The sequence below is a fragment of the Pelobates fuscus genome, chromosome 4, assembly GCF_036172605.1.
Source record: "Pelobates fuscus isolate aPelFus1 chromosome 4, aPelFus1.pri, whole genome shotgun sequence".
NCBI lineage: Eukaryota > Metazoa > Chordata > Amphibia > Anura > Pelobatidae > Pelobates > Pelobates fuscus.
In genome coordinates, this window is record NC_086320.1 from 236,509,445 (window position 1) to 236,529,145 (window position 19,701).

Consider the following 19,701-nt stretch of genomic DNA (forward strand, 5'->3'; position numbering starts at 1 on the left):
AAAACAGCATTTATAAAAATTAAGCATTAATGTGAGCTAATAAGAAATAATCATCTCTAATGTATCTAAATGTAAAAATGTATGGGGTTATAAGTAATGACGTGATTTAGAAGAGAAGAGGAAAGGGACTACAGTAAAGCATTTAGCATTCTAAAAACTGGTGCAGAACTCTAGACTATGTGAAATTACTGAGAAAGCTATATTTCTTCTAGTACAGAATTAAAAGGAAACTCCAGTGCCAGAAAAACAGCACGTTTTCCTGGCACAGCAGATTACCTCTCGCTCCCACCCCCTGATCCCCAGTTGCTGAAGGGGTGAACACTTGAGGTGGAGTTAACCATGCAAGGTAATTATTGCAGTTTATAAAAAACTGCAATAATTACACTTGCAGTGTTAAGAGTAGTAGGAGTTGGCACCCTGCACTCCAATGGGCACAAGTGGTCTGGGTGCCTGGAGTGTCCCTTTAAGGTACATCATCACTCCGCAATTGCAATACAGGGTTATTCATGTTTTAGAAATAACAGAGCAAAGAGAGGAGGAGGCATTGTTATTTATGTTGACAAGTCCATCAAATGTACTCCTTTAACCCCTTAAGGACTGAGCCAAACGTACACTTTTGATCAACCCAAAACGTAAAAAAATCTGGAATTTGACTATATGTCTGTTCAACCGTAATTCATCTCTTTCATATTAAGTGCACCCACACTTATTATAAATTATTTTATTCAGGGGAAACAGAGCTTTCATTTATCATCAAATATTTAGCAATGAAACTATTTAATATGAATAAAACCTAAAAAAAATGGGAGAAAATAAATGTTATTTTTTTAGTTCTACATGGCATTTTAACTGTGAATGTCATAATACGGTTTGCTTTTACTGCAATAAATACACATTTTTATTCAGCGATGTCTCATGTGTAAAACAGTAAGTACCCCTTATGTACAGGATTTATGGGTGTTTTGGGAAGTTACAGGGTCAAATATAGCATGTTACATTTTTCCGTTTTTTCAAACTGAAATTCGCCAGACTGGTTAACCCCTTCAGGACGGAGTCAATAGTACACGTTCTGATCAAAACAAAACGTAAACAAAAACTGGAATTTGCGCTGTATGTCTGTTCAACCGTAATTCGCCGCTGTCACATTAAGTGCACCCACACTTATTATATATAATTTTGTTCAGGAGAAACAGGGCTTTATCATTAACTATATATATGGAACAATTTATTATGAATAAAATGTAAAAAAAAAAATTGAAAATAAGATTTTTTTTAAATTTGTATTTCCGTCTGACATTTTAGCTGTTAATGTCATAATACCGTTTTACTGCAACGGTATTGCGTTTTACTGCAAATAAATGCACATATTTGTAATCAGCGATGTCTCACAAGTACAGCAGTACTCCCCATCAACAGGTTTTATGGTGTTTTGGAAAGTTACAGGGTCAAATATAGAACGTTCCATTTTCAAACAGAAATTTGCCAGATTAGTAATGTTACCTTTGAGACGGTGTGGTAGCCCAGGAATGAGAATTACCCTCACAATGGCATACCATTTGAAAAAAGTAGACAAGCCAAGGTATTGAAAGTGGGGTATGTTTAGTCTTTTTTAGTAGCCACAAGCACTGGCCAAAGTTAGCGTTCATATTTGTTTTTGTGTGAAAAAAGCAAAAAACGAATATTTGGCCAGTGTTTGTGACTAAGTGGCTACTAAGAAAGACTGGACATACCCCACTTGCAATACCTCGGGTTGTCTACTTTTGCAAATGGTATGCCATCATGGGGGTAATTCTCATTCCTGGGCTACCATACGCTCTTAAATGCAACATAACCAATCTGGCAAATTTCAATGTCAAAAAAATGAAATGCAAGCCTTATATGTGACTCTCTAACTTTCCAAAACACCATAAAACCTGTACATGGGGGGTACTGTTATTCTCAGGAGACTTCACTAAACACAAATATTAGTGTTTTAAAACAGTAAAACATATTACAACAATAATATAGTCCATAAAAGTGCAGTTCGTTTGTAAAAAAAATGCAAAAAACTTCACTTTTACTTAAAATATCAATAATACAATTTACCAGTTTGAAACACTAATATTTGAGTTCAGCGAAGTCTCCCAAGTAAAACAGTACCCCTATGTACAAGTTTTATGGTGTCTTGGAGAATTACAGGGTCAAATATAGTGCTTGCAAATTAAATTCTCTGCACTTTCTCCCTGTGTTGTCAGGCATGTCAATCAAATTTTAATTAATCAAATCACATAATTATGTTAAAAGATTATTTAAATATACACGTAGAATTTTAATATATATGCATTTATAGGTATTTAAATTCTGCGTGTATACTAATGTAATCTTTTATGTAAATATATATATATTTATTTATATGCGGTTATTTGTATTTTATATATAGATATATATAGAATGTCATTCTAAGTGTATTTTGTTACCAATAAATATCATTCTAAGTGTATTTTGTTACCAATATATAATATATATTAATAACAAAAGACAGTTAGAATGAAATGACATATGAATATATAATTTATATTACATTTTGTTTCAATATTTTAATTATTTTTTAGAGAGCGATCACATGGCCCTCCAGGTGCTCAAAGCCGTTTAAAGCAATTTAAATGCGGGACGGCATAGAACGCCGTAACAGCGTTAAGGGGTTAAAGGGACACTCCAGGCACCCAGACCACCACTACCCTTAACCCTGCAACTGTAAATATTGCAGTTTTCATAAACTGTAATATTTACATTGCAGGGTTAACTCCTCCTCCTAGTGTAACAATGCATTGTTTTGTGGACCCAGTCAAAGGCTGAGAAAATTTGGGTAATTACTGCGGTCCACCATTCCCCTGCTTCTCGATGAGAAGTACTGGATAAGCAGCATCTGACATTGGCATGCTGATGCCAAACGTAAATCATTTTTAATATAAAGCTCCTAGTGGCTGGATGAATGGAATGATAACCACTACAGGTGTGAATTCAGACAGACTGTCACTAATGACATGGGTATTGAAAAATGTCAACTAGTTTAAAGGAGCACTATCGGGTCAAGAACACAAACATATTTTTGACCCTATAGTGTTAAAACCACCATCTAACCCCTCTAGCCCCCTCCCTTGCCACCCTAAATATAGTAAAATCTTACTTGCATTCAAGTCTGCAGCTGCTGGCTCTGCCACTGTCTGCTGATATTAGCAGAAGTGGGCCATAGGATTGGCTGAGACTGAATGAAGCAGATCAGGGGCAGAGCCAACACAAGTTAAACACAGACCTGGCCAATCAGCATCTCCTCATAGAGATACATTGAATCAATGCATCTCTATGAAGAGAGATCAGTGTCTTGGAAAGTTCAGTGTCTGCATGCAGAGGGTGGACACACTGAATGGCAGTGTCTCCACACTAGGCAGGACTGCTTAAGGAAGAACCTCTTGCAGCCATCTAATGAGTGGCCAGTGGAGTTATCACTAGGCTGTAATGTAAACACTGCAATTTCTCTGGAAAGAGTGTTTACAGCAAAAAGCCTGAAAGGAATGATTCTATTCACCAGAACAAATGCAATAAGCTGTAGTTGCTCTAGTGTCCCTTTAATTCTTCAGAAACCCAAGAGGAGCATGGATGCCCCAAAATCACTTCACTAAGCTGAAGTGATTTGGTCCTTACACTGCGCTTTAAAGCCTCGATTACATTCCAGTCAATGTTTAGACCTATTTTTATGTTGACAGTGATTTAGCAGTCGCGTCAGGCCAAAATATATATATATATATATATATATATATATATATATACACACACATACATACACACACACACACACACAAATAAGGGACTGCCCTCACCTGAAAATGCATAAATGTGGTACTGCAGGGGCCAATTCATACCATACACAAGATGTAGTGCACTCACTCATCCACTAAAAGCTCACACATTTTATTAGGTTTTTTTGGTTTGTTTTTTAACCCCTTAAGGACCACACTTCTGGAATAAAAGTGAATCATGACATGGGGTTAAACATCTCACAGAGGCAAAAATAATGGGGGTTTAGTGACAGTATATGATCATACATTGCATAAGCCTGCCACAACGTTAATGTATTCCATCTTTGGCAGGGCCTACTCTAACAACCTGATGTACATTACGTACATTGACCTTGTGGCAGGCTTATGCAATATATAATCATATACTGTAACTAAACCCACATTATTTTTGCCTAGATTAGGTAAAAAAAAAAAAAACTACTAATAAAATCTGTGAGATTTGAGGTTGCTATTTAGTAGATGAGAGTGCTGAATCATTAGTGTGTCTGTACACACATATAAGGGATCATATTCATGCACATCTGTGAATGTGGTGTACAGGATACAGTGTGTGGACAAAGGCTGGTACATTGGAGAAACTGGCCTTAAGCTGCACCTCAGAATGAATCTACACAGACACTCAATCAAGAACTACAAGGAAAATGGATATTGTACCCCTGTTGGTCATCACTTCACCCAGACTGGTCATTCCATCAAAAACCTCAGGATTAAAGTTCTCAAATCAAATTTCAAACACTCTCATGAACGAAAGACATTTGAGATGAAAATGATCACACATTTTAACACCAGAAATAAAGGACTTAATGTAGACTCTGGCTCTCTCACACACTATCAAAACATTTTATAAACGCACATCTTAATGTCTTATATACTTCTTTTTCAATATTCTCGCTTCATGTTTATTAGATCAATTTATATACATACATCATATATGCAGCTATATAGTTGCATGCCCTGCTATGCTGCATATTTTTTTTGTGGGGGTTATTTTTTTCTGGCTATTCTCAGCCAACCTGCACCTTTCATTTTCAGGCATATCTTCTGCTATTTATGACACCCCACTCATACCCTCCCTTCCCTTCTCCAACATCAGTTGTCTTAAGTGTAAAACTCTTTCAGATTGATCAGTATTGCCTCAGACCTGAAGAATAGAGAAAAACTCTTGAAAGCTTGTCTTTGAAATATTATGTTAGTCCAATAAAAAAAAGGTATCAGTGCATACTGCAATACTATGGTATTTTGGCATCTTGTCTACTGGAGTAATACAGCTAATCCAATCTACTCTATATATATTGTGTAATATATTGCCTCCGCCAATCGTGGCTTCCTAGTTGTCGCCGAGTACCATAAGCACCGTAGCCCCTTAGCCACTGCAGCTTGGCTGGGGTCTCGCAGTCCCTTCTCACCCTGGACAAACACCTGGATCCAGCTCCCAGTGAGAAGACCTTTCCTCCAAGAGAGCAGGTGAATGCATTACCTTCATGTAGGACCTCCAGAACGGGGAGCAGGCACATACATACGAAAATAACAGGGAAGAGCTAGTGATTATAGCTGGTATACAAGAGCTAGTGATTATAGCAATACAAAGAACAAGGATTATAGCTGGTATAGCTTTCCCCTACAAGCACGAGATGAGGCTGTGTGTGGAGGGTATACTGGAACGCATTTATTGGCAGCCACAACTGGCCTTATATGCAGGTCTCCATGTAAAAACATACACACGATTACATTGGCTCTCAGGTCCAGGACACTCCCATACAAAATAGGTCAATCCATCCCCTGTGCCTGAGAGATAATGGAGTCAGGAACAGTAAACTCAATTATCTCCAGGCACAGATTTTTTTTTTTTTTTTTTACAAAACTCCAAAATACCTTTAAACACACAAAACCCCCACAAACGTAACATCCCCTGATAGCCCAGATATGGGTGACCAACATATCCAAAAACCACCCAGATCGGTTCAGGAATTTCCTGGAAGTCATAATTTGACCAACCGCACGCATGGTCCCAAGCCCAAAACAGTTCCAGGGAATAAGGTTTTACGGTCGGTCTGCCACATTATAGATATCTATGTATTACATTGCTAAACACAAATACACACACAAGTCAAGTCATAAGACTTGCTTTTCCCACAGTAATTCACTTTAACAGTGCTCTTGCTACTGCAAGGGATTCTGGGAAGGTGTATGCAAAGGTGCTCAACAAAGAACCACATTTTTGCCTCATAATTCCACTTTATACATGGATTCCTTGGAACCAAACTCATGCTGAGGAGTTGCATTAACGAAACAGCTGTCCATGAGTGGTTCACTGGCTTTGCTCCTCTTCCTGAGTTGTGTTTCAAAGCTGTTGTATACAGCAGACACTTATGTAGCGGGCCTGCTAGCAACCCAGCTGGTTGTCCTTGCTCAGCCACGTCCTCTCCTAAAAGGAAGTCATTTAAAATACAGAGAGACCCTGTTCCCACCCAGTAACCGGAGGACACACAGTCCTGGGGGTACAACAACACTTTATTGGCCTCCCCCTCCCAGGTGTCTCCTGACGGAAAGGGAACTCCAGTCCCTTTGTCCCCTGTTCCCGCCATCCATCCTGAGGGTTTCCCACCTCCAGTGACCAGGAGTCTTCCTCCCATGAGCCTCTTTACCTGGGAGCCCCAGCGCGGAAGAGCTCCCGCCTCCTGGACTCCCAGTTACAGAAAGCCCACCAAACCGCCATTGTCCCCAAAGAGTGTCCACACCAATCTCAGGGACCCCCAGAATGGAAACCGCAATGAACAGCCTCCTTTCGCAGGGTCCCTGGGTGAAACCAGGCAAGGGAAGAGTCTCCTTTCATGACACGAATGCTCCCCCTGGCCGCCGCTCGGCTATACAAATGGCAGCCACCCAGAGAAGCGCTCATTAATTACTTCCCTTGCGGTTTCACACTTATGTTGCAAGTTGCCAACATTCTAATTGATTAGTGCGAACACTCCAAGGGGCACTGGGGAGGTCCTCGTTCGGGAACCAAATGAGGTAGGAAGCAATCTGCAAATGCTCCCCCTGGGCGGCGTTCGTTTAACGAACGGGTCGCCACCCAGGGGAGGCACGCGCCAAGGCTTTCCTTGCGGTTTGTGGTTTTGACACCTCATTACGAGGTGCGAACCAACATTCTAAATGAGTTGTCGGGGTGGTCCCCGTTCGAGAGGTGAATGTATTGCCTTCATGTAGGACTTCCAGAACGGAGAGCAGGCACATACATACGAAAATAACAGGGAAACACACAGAATAGAATACAGCAATTCACAAAGAGGCAGCGGTCCCGCTACAACATACTCCAAGGAATCCATGTATAAAGTGGAATTACGAGGCAAAAATGTTGTTCTTTGTTGAGCTTATTTGCATATGCCTACCCAGAATCCCATGCAGTAGTGAGATTTATGTGGGAAAAGCAAGTCTTATGGCTTGACTGGTGTCTGTATTTGTGTTTAGCAATGTTTTAACTATTCACTTACTTCATCTGGAAGAGGTTTTCATCCACACTTCCCTTCCCCACCCCCCCCCCACTCAACTCTTTTGGTGTGTGTATAAATTTTATACAGTGGGACCAAATTTAATGCGTTCTCCAGGACGTTTCTTATTGCGAACAATTTGTAAACCGAAACGCGGTTTCCCATAGGAATGCATTGAAAACTAATTAATCTGTTCTGGAGGTCAGAAAAAAAGTCAAAATGAGCTAGCATGGAAACCAACCCACAATGAAGAACACACAATAAAAGGCATGCAAACGACAAAGCTCAGCTCCCTACCTTTCCACAGCTTGAGAAATGCACCAAAAAGTCCCCAAACAACTGCAAACAATTTCCAGAATGGCTCCAAAACCTGATGCAAAAGCCGCTCCAACGCCTCCACACTCAACGCCACGTGAAACCCACAGGCTCCAGCATGCAGAGGGCGGCGCTATAAACCTCCCAAGTGCAATGCATCCTGGGGAAACTTGCTTTGTATTGCGAAAAAAACTTGTAAACCAAGGCATTATTTTCAATGGATTTTCATTTGTAATTCGAAAATTACGTTAACCGAGGCGCCACTGTACTTTGCATACAAGAAACAATATTAAAGTATGCAAATTCAGCTATTTTCTTATTACTCAAATTGAATATGAACTTACCAAGTTTCACAGATCCTCCAAATATTGATCCTTTATCAAAGGCATCTTTCCATGTAAAAGTTAGACATAGCTGAAATATTTGCAGAAAACAAATAAATAAATACCTTATTTGTAAATACATGCCATAAACACAGCCATAAAGCATAATTTCAGAGTTGCTTGTATATGGAATTAATGATCACATTTAATGACATCTTGTATTACAAAAATTACTGTTAACTGTACCTGACTTTCTGTAAACGGGAACTTTGGCTCTACTGAACATAGCTGGTCATAATACCTAGAAAATAAATGAAGTATATTTAGGGTCACGAAAAAAGAAAGAAATACAACTTCCTTGAGGTTCCTTGTATGAAATAAAACCAATAAAAGTGGTATATGTAAAACGTTAAGCAAATTAAATTTTGAGAAGTTGTTAGTATACCACAAATGTTTAATTTCTCATTGATACATATCAGTGGGTTCCACCAAACCTCTCATTCATATTCATAGCATGTTTGCAGGAAAAACCTCAGAGAGTACATCAGACAACAAATAGTGCAGATCATTTAACCCCATAGTGACCAGGCTGTTTTTCAATTTTCTTACTGTTGGGACCAGGGCTCTTTTTACATTTCTGTGGTGTGTGTGTGTGTGTGTTTAGCTGTAATTTTCCTCTTACTCATTTACTGTACCCACACCTATTATATACTGCTTTTCTCGCCATTAAATGGTCTTTCTAAAGATACCCTTATTTTCATAATATCTTAATTTTTGTATAAATTTTGTTTTATAAAATATGATTAACAAATAAAAAAAACACACTTTTTCGAACTTTGACCCCCAAAATTTGTTACGCATCTACAACTGCCAAAAAACACCCGTGCTAAATAGTTTTTAAATTTTGCCCTGAGTTTAGAAATGCCCAATGTTTACATGTTCTTAGTTTTTTTTGGAAAGTTATAGGGCTATAAGCACAAGTAGCACTTTGCTATTTCCAAACCAATTTTGTAACACTGATATCTGTCAGGAATCCCTGAATAACCCTTCACATGTATATAATTTTTAAAAGAAGACAACCTAAGGTATTAAACCTGGGGTATTTTGAATCTTGTCATGCAGCCATTTTACCACCAATCCATGCCAAATTAAAAAAAATATATTGTTGCGGTTACCGGCCCGCCGAGCCTCACGGCCGTGCCCGACCAGCACGGCCACGCCGACAACACGAGCTTACCTGCTCGTCGGCGAGCCGGGAACCGCTCCTTCCGTTCTTCCGGGCATCACGCCCGAATCAAACATGGCGCCGACCACGTGGTCGCGCCTAAGAGTAGCTCCGCCCCCGAAAACTATACTAACGTGTGCGTGACGTCACGACGTCAACGCACGTTTTGGGGTCAGAGGTCGCCCTCTGACCAATCATAGCCTAGAGAGGGGTATTTAAACCCCTAGCTTTCCCCATTACTTTGCCATGTCGTGGTTTCAGTTTCCTGGTTTCCTGAAAGTGCTAATTCTGTGTTTCTGATTTCCTGGTATCCTGATCCTTGGCGTTTCCCTGGTTATTCTGATCTCTGGTTTCCCTGACTTGGCTTGTTTAATCGGTATTGAGTATTTTCTGGCTTCCTTGACCATTCTCTGTCTCTAGCGTATTAGTCCGGCCATTCTAAGGTCCGGTTTACGCTCTATCCTATTATTTTCCTTTTCTTACTTATGTATATGTTTACATAGTTTCTGCGTGCTGGACCACATTACTAGTCGTGACATATTTATATATAATTGGTGATTTTTTTGAGACACAAAGCAATTTAAGAATATATGTACTGAGAACGTTAAGGGTTACTGCCAACGAACACCCAAATATGTATTCAGCATCATCTCCTGAGTACAGGGATACCACCCATGTATAGGTGTGTCGGGTTCTCTAGGGGCTAAAAGACCTTATTTGGAGGGTGCACATTCCAGTTTTCCAACTTGGAATTTTCACAGTTAGTCATCATGCACCCATGCCCCATTAAGGCCATTTTTGAAGCCGGACAATATAATTTACTCCCATCAAACCATATATTTTTGAAAAGTAGACACCCTAGGGTATTTCAAATGGTGGTATTTTAACACTTTCCATGCACTAATTCTACCACCAGCCATTGTCAAACTTTTGTATAGTCGTTATTTTGTGTTATTTTTCCTCTCACATTGTACTTTAGGCATGGATTTTTAGTTCCGTTTATGTGTTACTGACAAAGAAACTCCCAATATGTGTTCAGCAACATCTCCCCCAAATGTACAGGTTTTAAGGGCTTTTGCAAACTTACAGGGGTCAAATGTAGGGCTTTCCCCTTTTCCATGTTTGCACATTGAAATTTGCCAGATTGGTTTGCTGGGCCTATGTTGCCTTTGAGACCATATAGCAGCCCAGGAATTAAAATTACCGTATATACTCGAGTATAAGCCGACTCGAATATAAGCCGAGGCCCCTAATTTTACCCCCCAAAAATGGGAAAACTTATTGACTCGAGTATAAGACTAGGGTGAGAAATGCAGCAGCTACTGGTAAATTTCTAAATAAAACTAGATCCTAAAAAAAATATATTAATTGGATATTTATTTACAGTGTGTGTATAATGAATGCAGTGTGTGTGTATGAATGCAGTGTGTGTATGAGTGGGGTGTGTGTGTGTGTGTTGCAGAGCCTAGGTGGGGGGTGGGCAATTTTTTTTTTTTTTATTATTATTTAATTTTTTATTTATTTTATAAAAAAATATTTTATAAATTATTATTTATTATTATTTTTATTTATTTAATTTAATTATTATTTATTTTTTATTATTATTTAATTTTTTTTATTATTACTATGGTTTTTTTTCGTCCCCCCTCCCTGCTTGATACATAGCAGGGAGGGGGGCTCTCCTTCCCTGGTGGTCCAGTGGCATTGGTAGTTCAGTGGGGGGGGAGAGGGGGCTGCAGAGAGCGTTACTTACCTTTCCTGCAGCGGAGGAGGAGAGAGCTGACAGGAGCTGCAGGAAAGGTAAGTAAGATCTCTGCAGCCCCCACAGCCCCATTGTCTGTATTATGGCAATGTAAATTGCCATAATACAGACATTGACTCGAGTATAAGCAGAGTTGGGTTTTTTTAGCACAGAAAATGTGCTAAAAAACTCGGCTTATACTCGAGTATATACGGTAAACCATCATGGCATACCATTTGTAAAAGTAGACAACCCAGGGTAATCAAAATGGTTTATATGTCCAGTCTTTTGTAGTAGCCACTTAATCACAAACGCTGGCCAAAGTTAGCATTTTTCTTTTTTTGAAAATTACAGGGTCAATATAGGGCTTGCCCGATCTAGTTTGCTGGACCTTTGTTGCCTTTTGAGACCATATGGTAACCTAGGAATGTGAATTAACCCCATCATGGCATACCAATTTCAAATGTAGACAACCCAGACAACCCAGGGTATTTCCAGTCTTTTGTTGTAGCCAAAGTTAGCGGTTTTATTTGTTTTGTATAAATGTTTAGAGATATAGATATTGATATATATATATATATATATATATATATAGATATATATATAGATATATATATATTACGTGCGCGTGTATATATTATACATATATAATGCATCTATGATTTCATCATAAGTGTATTTTGAGATATATATCAAAGTACACTTATAATGAAATCATATAGATGCATTATATATGTATAATATATTATAAATTATTTAATTATTTTATAATATATTACACATATTTAATATAGACACTCCTCACTTATCGACCGGGTTCTCTTCCTATGACCTGGTCGTAGAACAAATCGGTCAGTAAGTGAGGAGTTAAAGGATTCCCTGCTCTGGTGCATTTGTCTATGTTCGGGTAAACTTCCCCGAACATAGACGTACGCACCAGAGCAGGGAATCCCTCTAATCTATGTTCGAGGAAATTTCCATGAACATAGATTTGAGGGATTCCCTGCTCTGGTGCGTTCGTTTATGTTCGGGGAGGTTTTCCCGAACATATACATACGCACCAGAGCAGGGAATCCCCATGGCAGCTTGCACTAACGCCTGGTCGTAAGTGCGAGCCGTGGTAAAACCGGTAGGTCGCTAAATGAGGACCACCTGTATATGTATAATATATTTATTTTATTAATTTTTTTGCAGCCTGGGGGACTGCCTGATAGGTCAGACAGTCCCCCTGCTGGCAGCTCCTATTGCGGTGATGTGATCATGGTGATCACATGGCCGTGGAGGGTCGGGGTGGCCGGAGTGTGCTGTAGGGGGGCTGCTGGGTTCTCTGGCAGTCCTCCCAGACCGTGATCGACGCAGATCGTCGGTCCAGGGCTCCTGTCGCTGACGTCCTTAACGGCCGTTTTTTGTTGGACGTACCTAGTTTGTCCTCTGTCGTTAAGGGGAAATTATACACACACACAGTATATATATATATATATATATATATATATATATATATATATATATATATATACACCGTGTTTCTCCGAAAATAAGACCGGGTCTTATATTAATTTTAGTCACAAAAAACACACTAGGGCTTATTTTCAGGGTAGGGCTTATTTATTTACGGTACCGGTATGTACATTGAACAACATTTAAACAACATTTAAACAACTTTTCTTCAAATACCGGTACAGTCATCTTCATTTTCCTTTGAACCATTGGTCCTAATCTCTCCTTTACAGCAATATATGGTACAGTAGCTCTCCCTACCATAAACAACATTTATTCAATTACAATCATGTCATCTTCTTCTGGAATGTCATCATAACTCTCCAAACCCTGATTGCCAGCCTGAATTTCTTGCATCTCCATTTCCTTTTGAACCATTGGGCCTAATCTCTCATGTAAAGCAATATAGCTCTCCTTAAACGAGTACTTCTTGTCCATGTAGCCTGCTCGTAGTGCTTTGGCAACACAGCTGTCAGTGATTTTATCCCAGGAATTCTTCACCCATGTCACGACCTCTAGCAGTTTAGGCTTCACAAAGTTTCCACGCTGATTTCTGACCAATCTATTTTCAGTGTATTCATTGATTTCCGAGCGCAAATGATCCTTGAATGGTTTGTTTATTGCAATATCAAGAGTTTGGAGATAAGCAGTCATTCCTGCAGGAATCATTACTTGATCTATTCTTCTCTCTGCAAGGAAGTTCTTCATGTCTTTTGCGCGGTGAGTGCTGGCTGAATCCCAGACTAGCAGACCTCTTTGGCCACCTCTCAGAACAAGTGGCAGCATTAAATCGATCCACTTTCTTATAACTGCTTGTGTGCACCAGGCTTTTTCTGTTTCAAGAACATAAATGCCTGAAACGCGTTCAATCTTATCTTTCTTGCCCTTTGCGATAATTAGAGGTGTGGCTTTTGTTCCATCCAGACGAATTGCCAAAACACAAGTAACACGTGCACTTTCATAACCAGTGGAGGGAACGTAGATTGAGGAGGCTCCCCTCTGATCAATTGTCGTTTGAGATCCTTGGCCCATATACACTGCAGTTTCATCCATCGCAATCATGTTGGAGAGTTGGTATTTAGAAAAGTCTATGCCATCAATGAAGAACTTGAATGCAAGTGCACGTTTAACAACTTCATTATCTTCCAGCTTGAACAATGTTGTCGATCTTCTTAGAGACAGTTCATATCGCTTAAGGAAGCCATCCAGCCAGTGGTGTGATGCTTTGAAATCTTCTGTGGATATGTCGAATTGTGGTGCCATTTCAAGGGCAAATGCTTGAATATCAGCCCTGCGCACAACCAAAGCCTTTGCTCTCTTGTCAGCAATCCATTCACAGATGACATCTTCCAGCTCAAGATATAATGGCTGGCGACCTGATCCACACTTGCGCTTCTTAGCATTTCCCTCGTCCACCTTTTGACTGAGGTTACTATACTCTGCTCGCCATTTTCGGACCATTCGGAGATCTAACTTCATCTCTTTGCAGAAAGTGGTCAGATTCTTGCCGTGGGAGTCCTCCACGATTCCTTTCTTGTACTCGACAGAATAGCTCTTTCTCTTTGCACTCATCTTGTCTGGGGATAAAAATACCGTACTGTCTAATTAATCCACCCCCTCATTAATTAATCCACCCCCCTTTAATAAATCCACCCCCTCTAATTAATCCACCCCCTCTAAGTAATCCACCCCCTCTAATTAATCCACCCCCTCTAATTAATCCACCCCCTCTAATTAATCCACCCCCTCTAATTAATCCACACCCCCTCTAATTAATTCACACCCCTCTAATTAATCCACCACCCCTTTAATTAATTCACCCTCCCTTTAATTAATTCACCCCTCCTTTAATTAATTCACCCCCCTTTAATTAATTCACCCCCCCTTTAATTAATTCACCCCCCCTTTAATTAATTAAGTCCCAGACATAAAATGCCGGTATCCACTCACCGTTCAAAGAGTCCGACCACTGGGTGCCTCCGCTGGATCCTTCCGCTGAAGATCCGTGAAGGCAGAATGACGGCGCTGCGCACGTCGTCATCACGCTGCGCACGTCGTCATCACGCTGCGCAATGCCGCGGCCCGCAACACTCCTCCCCCTCCTCCTCATAGAAGAAAGAAGTCCTGCCGAGCCGCAAAGGTAAAATGCCTAGGTCTTATTTTCGGGGTAGGGCTTATATTGCAGCCCACCCCGAAAATTCGGCTAGGGCTTATTTTCGGGGTAGGTCTTAGTTTCGGGGAAACACGGTATATAGAAAATTGTAGAGATGATAGCACTCTCAGGACTCCAATATAAGATTTAACTTTTAATGGTTTACAGGATAAAAAAGATCTTTTATCCTGTAAACCATTAAAAGTTAAATCTTATATTGGAGTCCTGAGAGTGCTATCATCTCTACAATTTTCTACATTTTTGCTTGACAAGCACCAGGCAAGTAACTTTTTATCTCATGGAGTGCAAGATTATTTTCTATTTTTATATATATATATATATATATATACACACACACACACACACACGTGTTAAAATAGATATAATTATATAGATATAATTGGAAGCTCTTTCAAATGAGCTTCAAAGCATGAAACTTGAAAACTTACTTCTGGTCCACCAGGCGCTGGTTATAGTCTTGCTGTTTTCTTGTGTGGCCATATGGGACCACAGACATTTTTCAAAAGCCGCCTAATGAACCAGAAATCCCTCTAGTGGCTGTCTCCAGCCACGAGTGGTGGAGTTAACCTTTGATAGTAATTATTGCAGTGTCTCAATAATAATTCTATTGCAGCATTAAGTGAACCTGGGAATATGTACCCAGACCACTTCAATGAGCTGAAGTGGTCTGGGTGCCTATAATGTCCCACCACAACATTCCAATCGGGTTTAGGCATGGACTTTGAATGGGCCATCGATTCTTTTCTTTTTCAGCCACTCTGTTGATTTGTTGATGTGCTTAGGAACATTGTCCTGTTGCATCACTCAATTTCTTCCAAGTGTGAGCTTTTGGACAGATGGCCTCACATTTAACTCTAGAATATTTTGGTATATAGAGGAGTTCATGGTCGACTCAATGACTGCAAGGTCTGTAGGTCCTATGGAGGGTTAACCCCACTTCTAAGGTTCGGCAACTTTTGGTTCTAATTATGGAGATCCCCGGTGCAGAGTTACCTTTAGGGGTAAACCATTCATTAACTTTTTAACCCCAAAGTCTTCAGTCCTGCCCTTCCACTTCTCTCTCTCTTTCTTGAAAGAGAAAGCCTCAAATACTCCAAGCCAATCAGAAGAATCACTTGTAAAAGTTGCTTGAAAAAAATCTGTATGTTTTAGTGTAGGTGTAATTTAATTTTCAGTTGGGCCAAAACCCAGGTGTAATTTGCCTTACCGTAAAAGAATGCAGGACAGTCAGAGGAGGATATAAACTATAGATCTGTTTAAACATTTATTTTAAAAATAAACCTCCACTACTGCTCTATCAAACATTGCTAAGGTCATTAGAAAAGAATTTACCAGATACTGCACTGCTTGGTACTTTCAATATTTGTTTTATGGAAATGTGGAATACTGATTAAATTGCAAGTACCGTAAATAACATTTACAGAAGCTCATAAAAAGTATAGTCCTATTTATTTTAACCCCATCACACCAAATGTCATGCCAAAAAATACAGTGGGACATCATGACCTTGAAAACTAGGTTGCTGTTGAAGGAATTTTAGTGACAATTCACATCTTTAACTCCAAATGATCACTGTGATTAGCCAATCACTATCACATGGTCAGAGACATTCCCCAAATCAGGACAAATCACTTCAAGCACCATAACCACTAATGTTATATAGTGATATGATGCCAGGGGCTTTTCCATAGGAAAGCATTGGGAGGCTAGCACCAATTAGCATCTCCTCATAGAGATACACAAAGAGATGCAGTGTTTATATTAAAATCATGGTAGGGACAGGCAGTAGACAGCAAAACTACATTAAGCTGTAGTTGTTCAGGTGACTTTAGTGTCCCATTAAGATCCTAGAAGGAGCTCCTGGTAGAGAGGAAGCAAGTGTAGCACCCAGTGAACTCCAGGTCAAAAGTAAAATCAAAACATTACTAAAACACATACTATACTAGAGGTAACTTACTTAACCCCTTAACACCGCAGCCAAATGTACAAGTTGTGAACGAAACAAAACGTAAACAAAACCTGGCATTTGCGCTATATGTCTGTCCAACCGTAATTAACCTCTTTCATATTAAATGCACCCCCCCCCCCCCCCCTTATTATATATCATTTTATTCAGGGGAAACAGGGCTTTCATTTAATATCAAATATTTAGCTATGAAACATAATTTAATATGAAAAAACGTGAGAAAATAAGATTTTTTTTCATTTTTTTAGTTCTACATGACATTTTAACTGTCAATGTCATAATACTGTTTGCTTTTACTGCAATAAAATACACATATTTGTATTCAGCAAAGTCTCACGTGTAAAACAGTACCCCCTATGTACAGGTATTATGGTGTTTTGGGAAGTTACAGGGTCAAATATAGCGTGTTACATTTGAAATTGAAATTCGTCAGATTGGTTACGTTGCCTTTGAGACTGTATAGTAGCCCAGGAAATAAATTTACACCCATAATGGCATACCATTTGCAATAGTAGACGACCCAAGGTATTGCAAATGGGGTATGTCCAGTCTTTTTTAGTAGCCATTTGGTCACAAACACTGGCCAAAGTTAGCGTTAGTATTTGTTTGTGTGTGAAAAATGCAAAAAACGCCAATTTTGTCCAGTGTTTGTGACTAAGTGGCTACTAAAAAAGACTGGACATACCCCATTTGCAATACCTTGGGTTGTCTACTATTGCAAATGGTATGCCATCATAGGGGTAATTTTCATTCTTGGGCTACCATAGGGTCATAAAGGCAACGTAAGCAATCTGGCGAATTTTAATGTGAAAAAAATGAAACACAAGCCTTATATTTGACGCTGTAATTTTTGAAAACACCATAAAACCTGTACATGAGGGGTACTGTTGTACTCGGGAGACTTCGCTGAACACAAATATTTGTGTTTCAAAACAGTAAAAAGTATTGCAGCAGTAATATCATCCACGTAAGTGCTGTTTGTGCGTGAAAAATGCAAAGAAACGTCACTTACTGGCGATATCATCGTTGTAATACATTTTACTGTTTTGAAACACTAATATTTGTTTTCAGCGAAGTCTCCCGAGTAAAACAGTACCCCCCATGTACAGGTTTTATGGTGTCTTGGAAAGTTATAGGGTTAAATATAGTTCTAGCAAATTAAATTCCTTATACTTTCGGCATGGGTTGTCAGGCAGGTCCCGCTAATTGTAATTAATTAGGATACCTAATTATGTAAAATTATTACATAAATATATGTGTAGAATTAATATATGTATATATATACACATATGTGTATATATACATATATATATATATTTTTTTAATATTTTTATTTATATATAGGTATATATATATATATATATAGTGATATATACGTATATATTTATGTATATAGATATATATATTATTTCGTTCTACGTGTATTTTGATATAAATATATATATATTAATATCACAATACAGTTAGAACGAAATAAAACACATCTATATATTTTTTAATGATTTATTTTTAATTATTTTTTATTAATTTTTTTTACGTATTTACATATTTTTTTTTAATATTATTTATAAATATATAACAATAATTATATATATATTTAATCAGTATCAGTCTACGTGTAATTTGATATTAATATATATATATATATATATAATTATATATATATTATTAAAATGCACCTAGACGGTGTATGTGTGTGTGTGTATATGTGTATATATATATATATATATATATATATATATATATATATATATATATATATATATATATATATATACTTAGATCATATATATATATATAATATATATATATATGATCTAAGTATATATATATTTTTTTACACTTATTTAATTAATTTTAATTTGACTTTCAGCCAGCAGGGGGACCAACTGTCATTACAGTTGGTCCCCCTGCTGGCAATGCCTGAGCCAGCTATACCGGCCATGTGATTGTGAGGTCCTCGCAAGAACCTCACTCTCACATGACCGGGAGGGACCGGAGGAGGAAGATCTGCCGCGGGGGGGCTCCCTGGGAGTCCCCCCAACCGCGATCGCCGGCGTGGGACCACCGGCGACCGGGTAAGTTTAAAAAAAAACGGCGGGCGTATATTTACGCCCTGCGGCGTTTAGAGCCGCTTTTAAAAGGACGTAAATATACGCTCGCCGGACTTAAAGGGTTAAGGACTGAGCCAAATGTACACGTTGTGAACAAAACAAAACAAAAACTTGAATTTGCGCTGTTCAGGCGTAATTCACCTCTTTCATATTAAATGCAACCCCCCTTATTATATATCATTTTATTCAGGGGAAACAGGGCTTTCATTTAATATCAAATATTTAGCTATGAAACATAATTTTATATGAAAAAAATTGGAGAAAATGAGAATTTTTTTTTTTTTTTTAGTTCTACATGACATTTTAACTGTCAATGTCATAATACTGTTTGCTTTTACTGCAATAAAATACACATATTTGTATTCAGCAAAGTCTCATGTGTAAAACAGTACCCCCTATGTACAGGTTTTATGGTGTTTTGGGAAGTTACAGGGTCAAATATAGCACGTTACATTTGAAATTGAAATTCGCCAGATTGGTTACGTTGCCTTTGAGACTGTATAGTAGCCCAGGAATAAAATTTACACCCATAATGGCATACCATTTGCAATAGTAGACAATCCAAGGTATTGCAAACGGGGTATGTCCAGTCTTTTTTAGTAGCCATTTGGTCACAGGAATTAATTCACATACATATGTATATATATATATATATATATATATATATATATATATATATATATATATATATATATATATATATATATATATATATATATATATATATATATATATATATATTCGTTATCCTTGAATTATAAAGCCAAAATGTTATTCAAATACCATAATAAGCAATAATTAAGAAACCTAGCCTCCCAGGATATAGCATAGGAAATGTCACAGGAATTAATTCACAATATGTTCTCTGAGAGTGTTATGGCTGAGTTTGAGCACAACTCTCTGCCAAAAATGTGTTTCTATTGAAGCATGCATACCACTGCTGATTTGTCTTCTTTGCTTAATAATAATTATTATTCAGAAGGATTTAGACTGGATATATATATATTTATTTATATCAAAATA

General features: G+C 38.4%; 1 protein-coding gene across 2 annotated transcripts in view; it reads right to left on the reverse strand.

Moving 5' to 3' along the window:
• PDCD6IP (programmed cell death 6 interacting protein) overlaps positions 1 to 19,701 on the reverse strand; it is a 92,346-nt gene that overhangs the window by 53,963 nt on the left and 18,682 nt on the right. For both annotated transcript variants that reach the window (XM_063451962.1, XM_063451963.1), the window contains exons 2-3: positions 8,209 to 8,263; positions 7,984 to 8,053 (exon numbers count right to left, since the gene is read on the reverse strand). In XM_063451962.1, the coding sequence (XP_063308032.1) occupies positions 7,984 to 8,053; positions 8,209 to 8,263 (125 nt within the window). The remainder of the gene's footprint in view (positions 1 to 7,983; positions 8,054 to 8,208; positions 8,264 to 19,701) is intronic.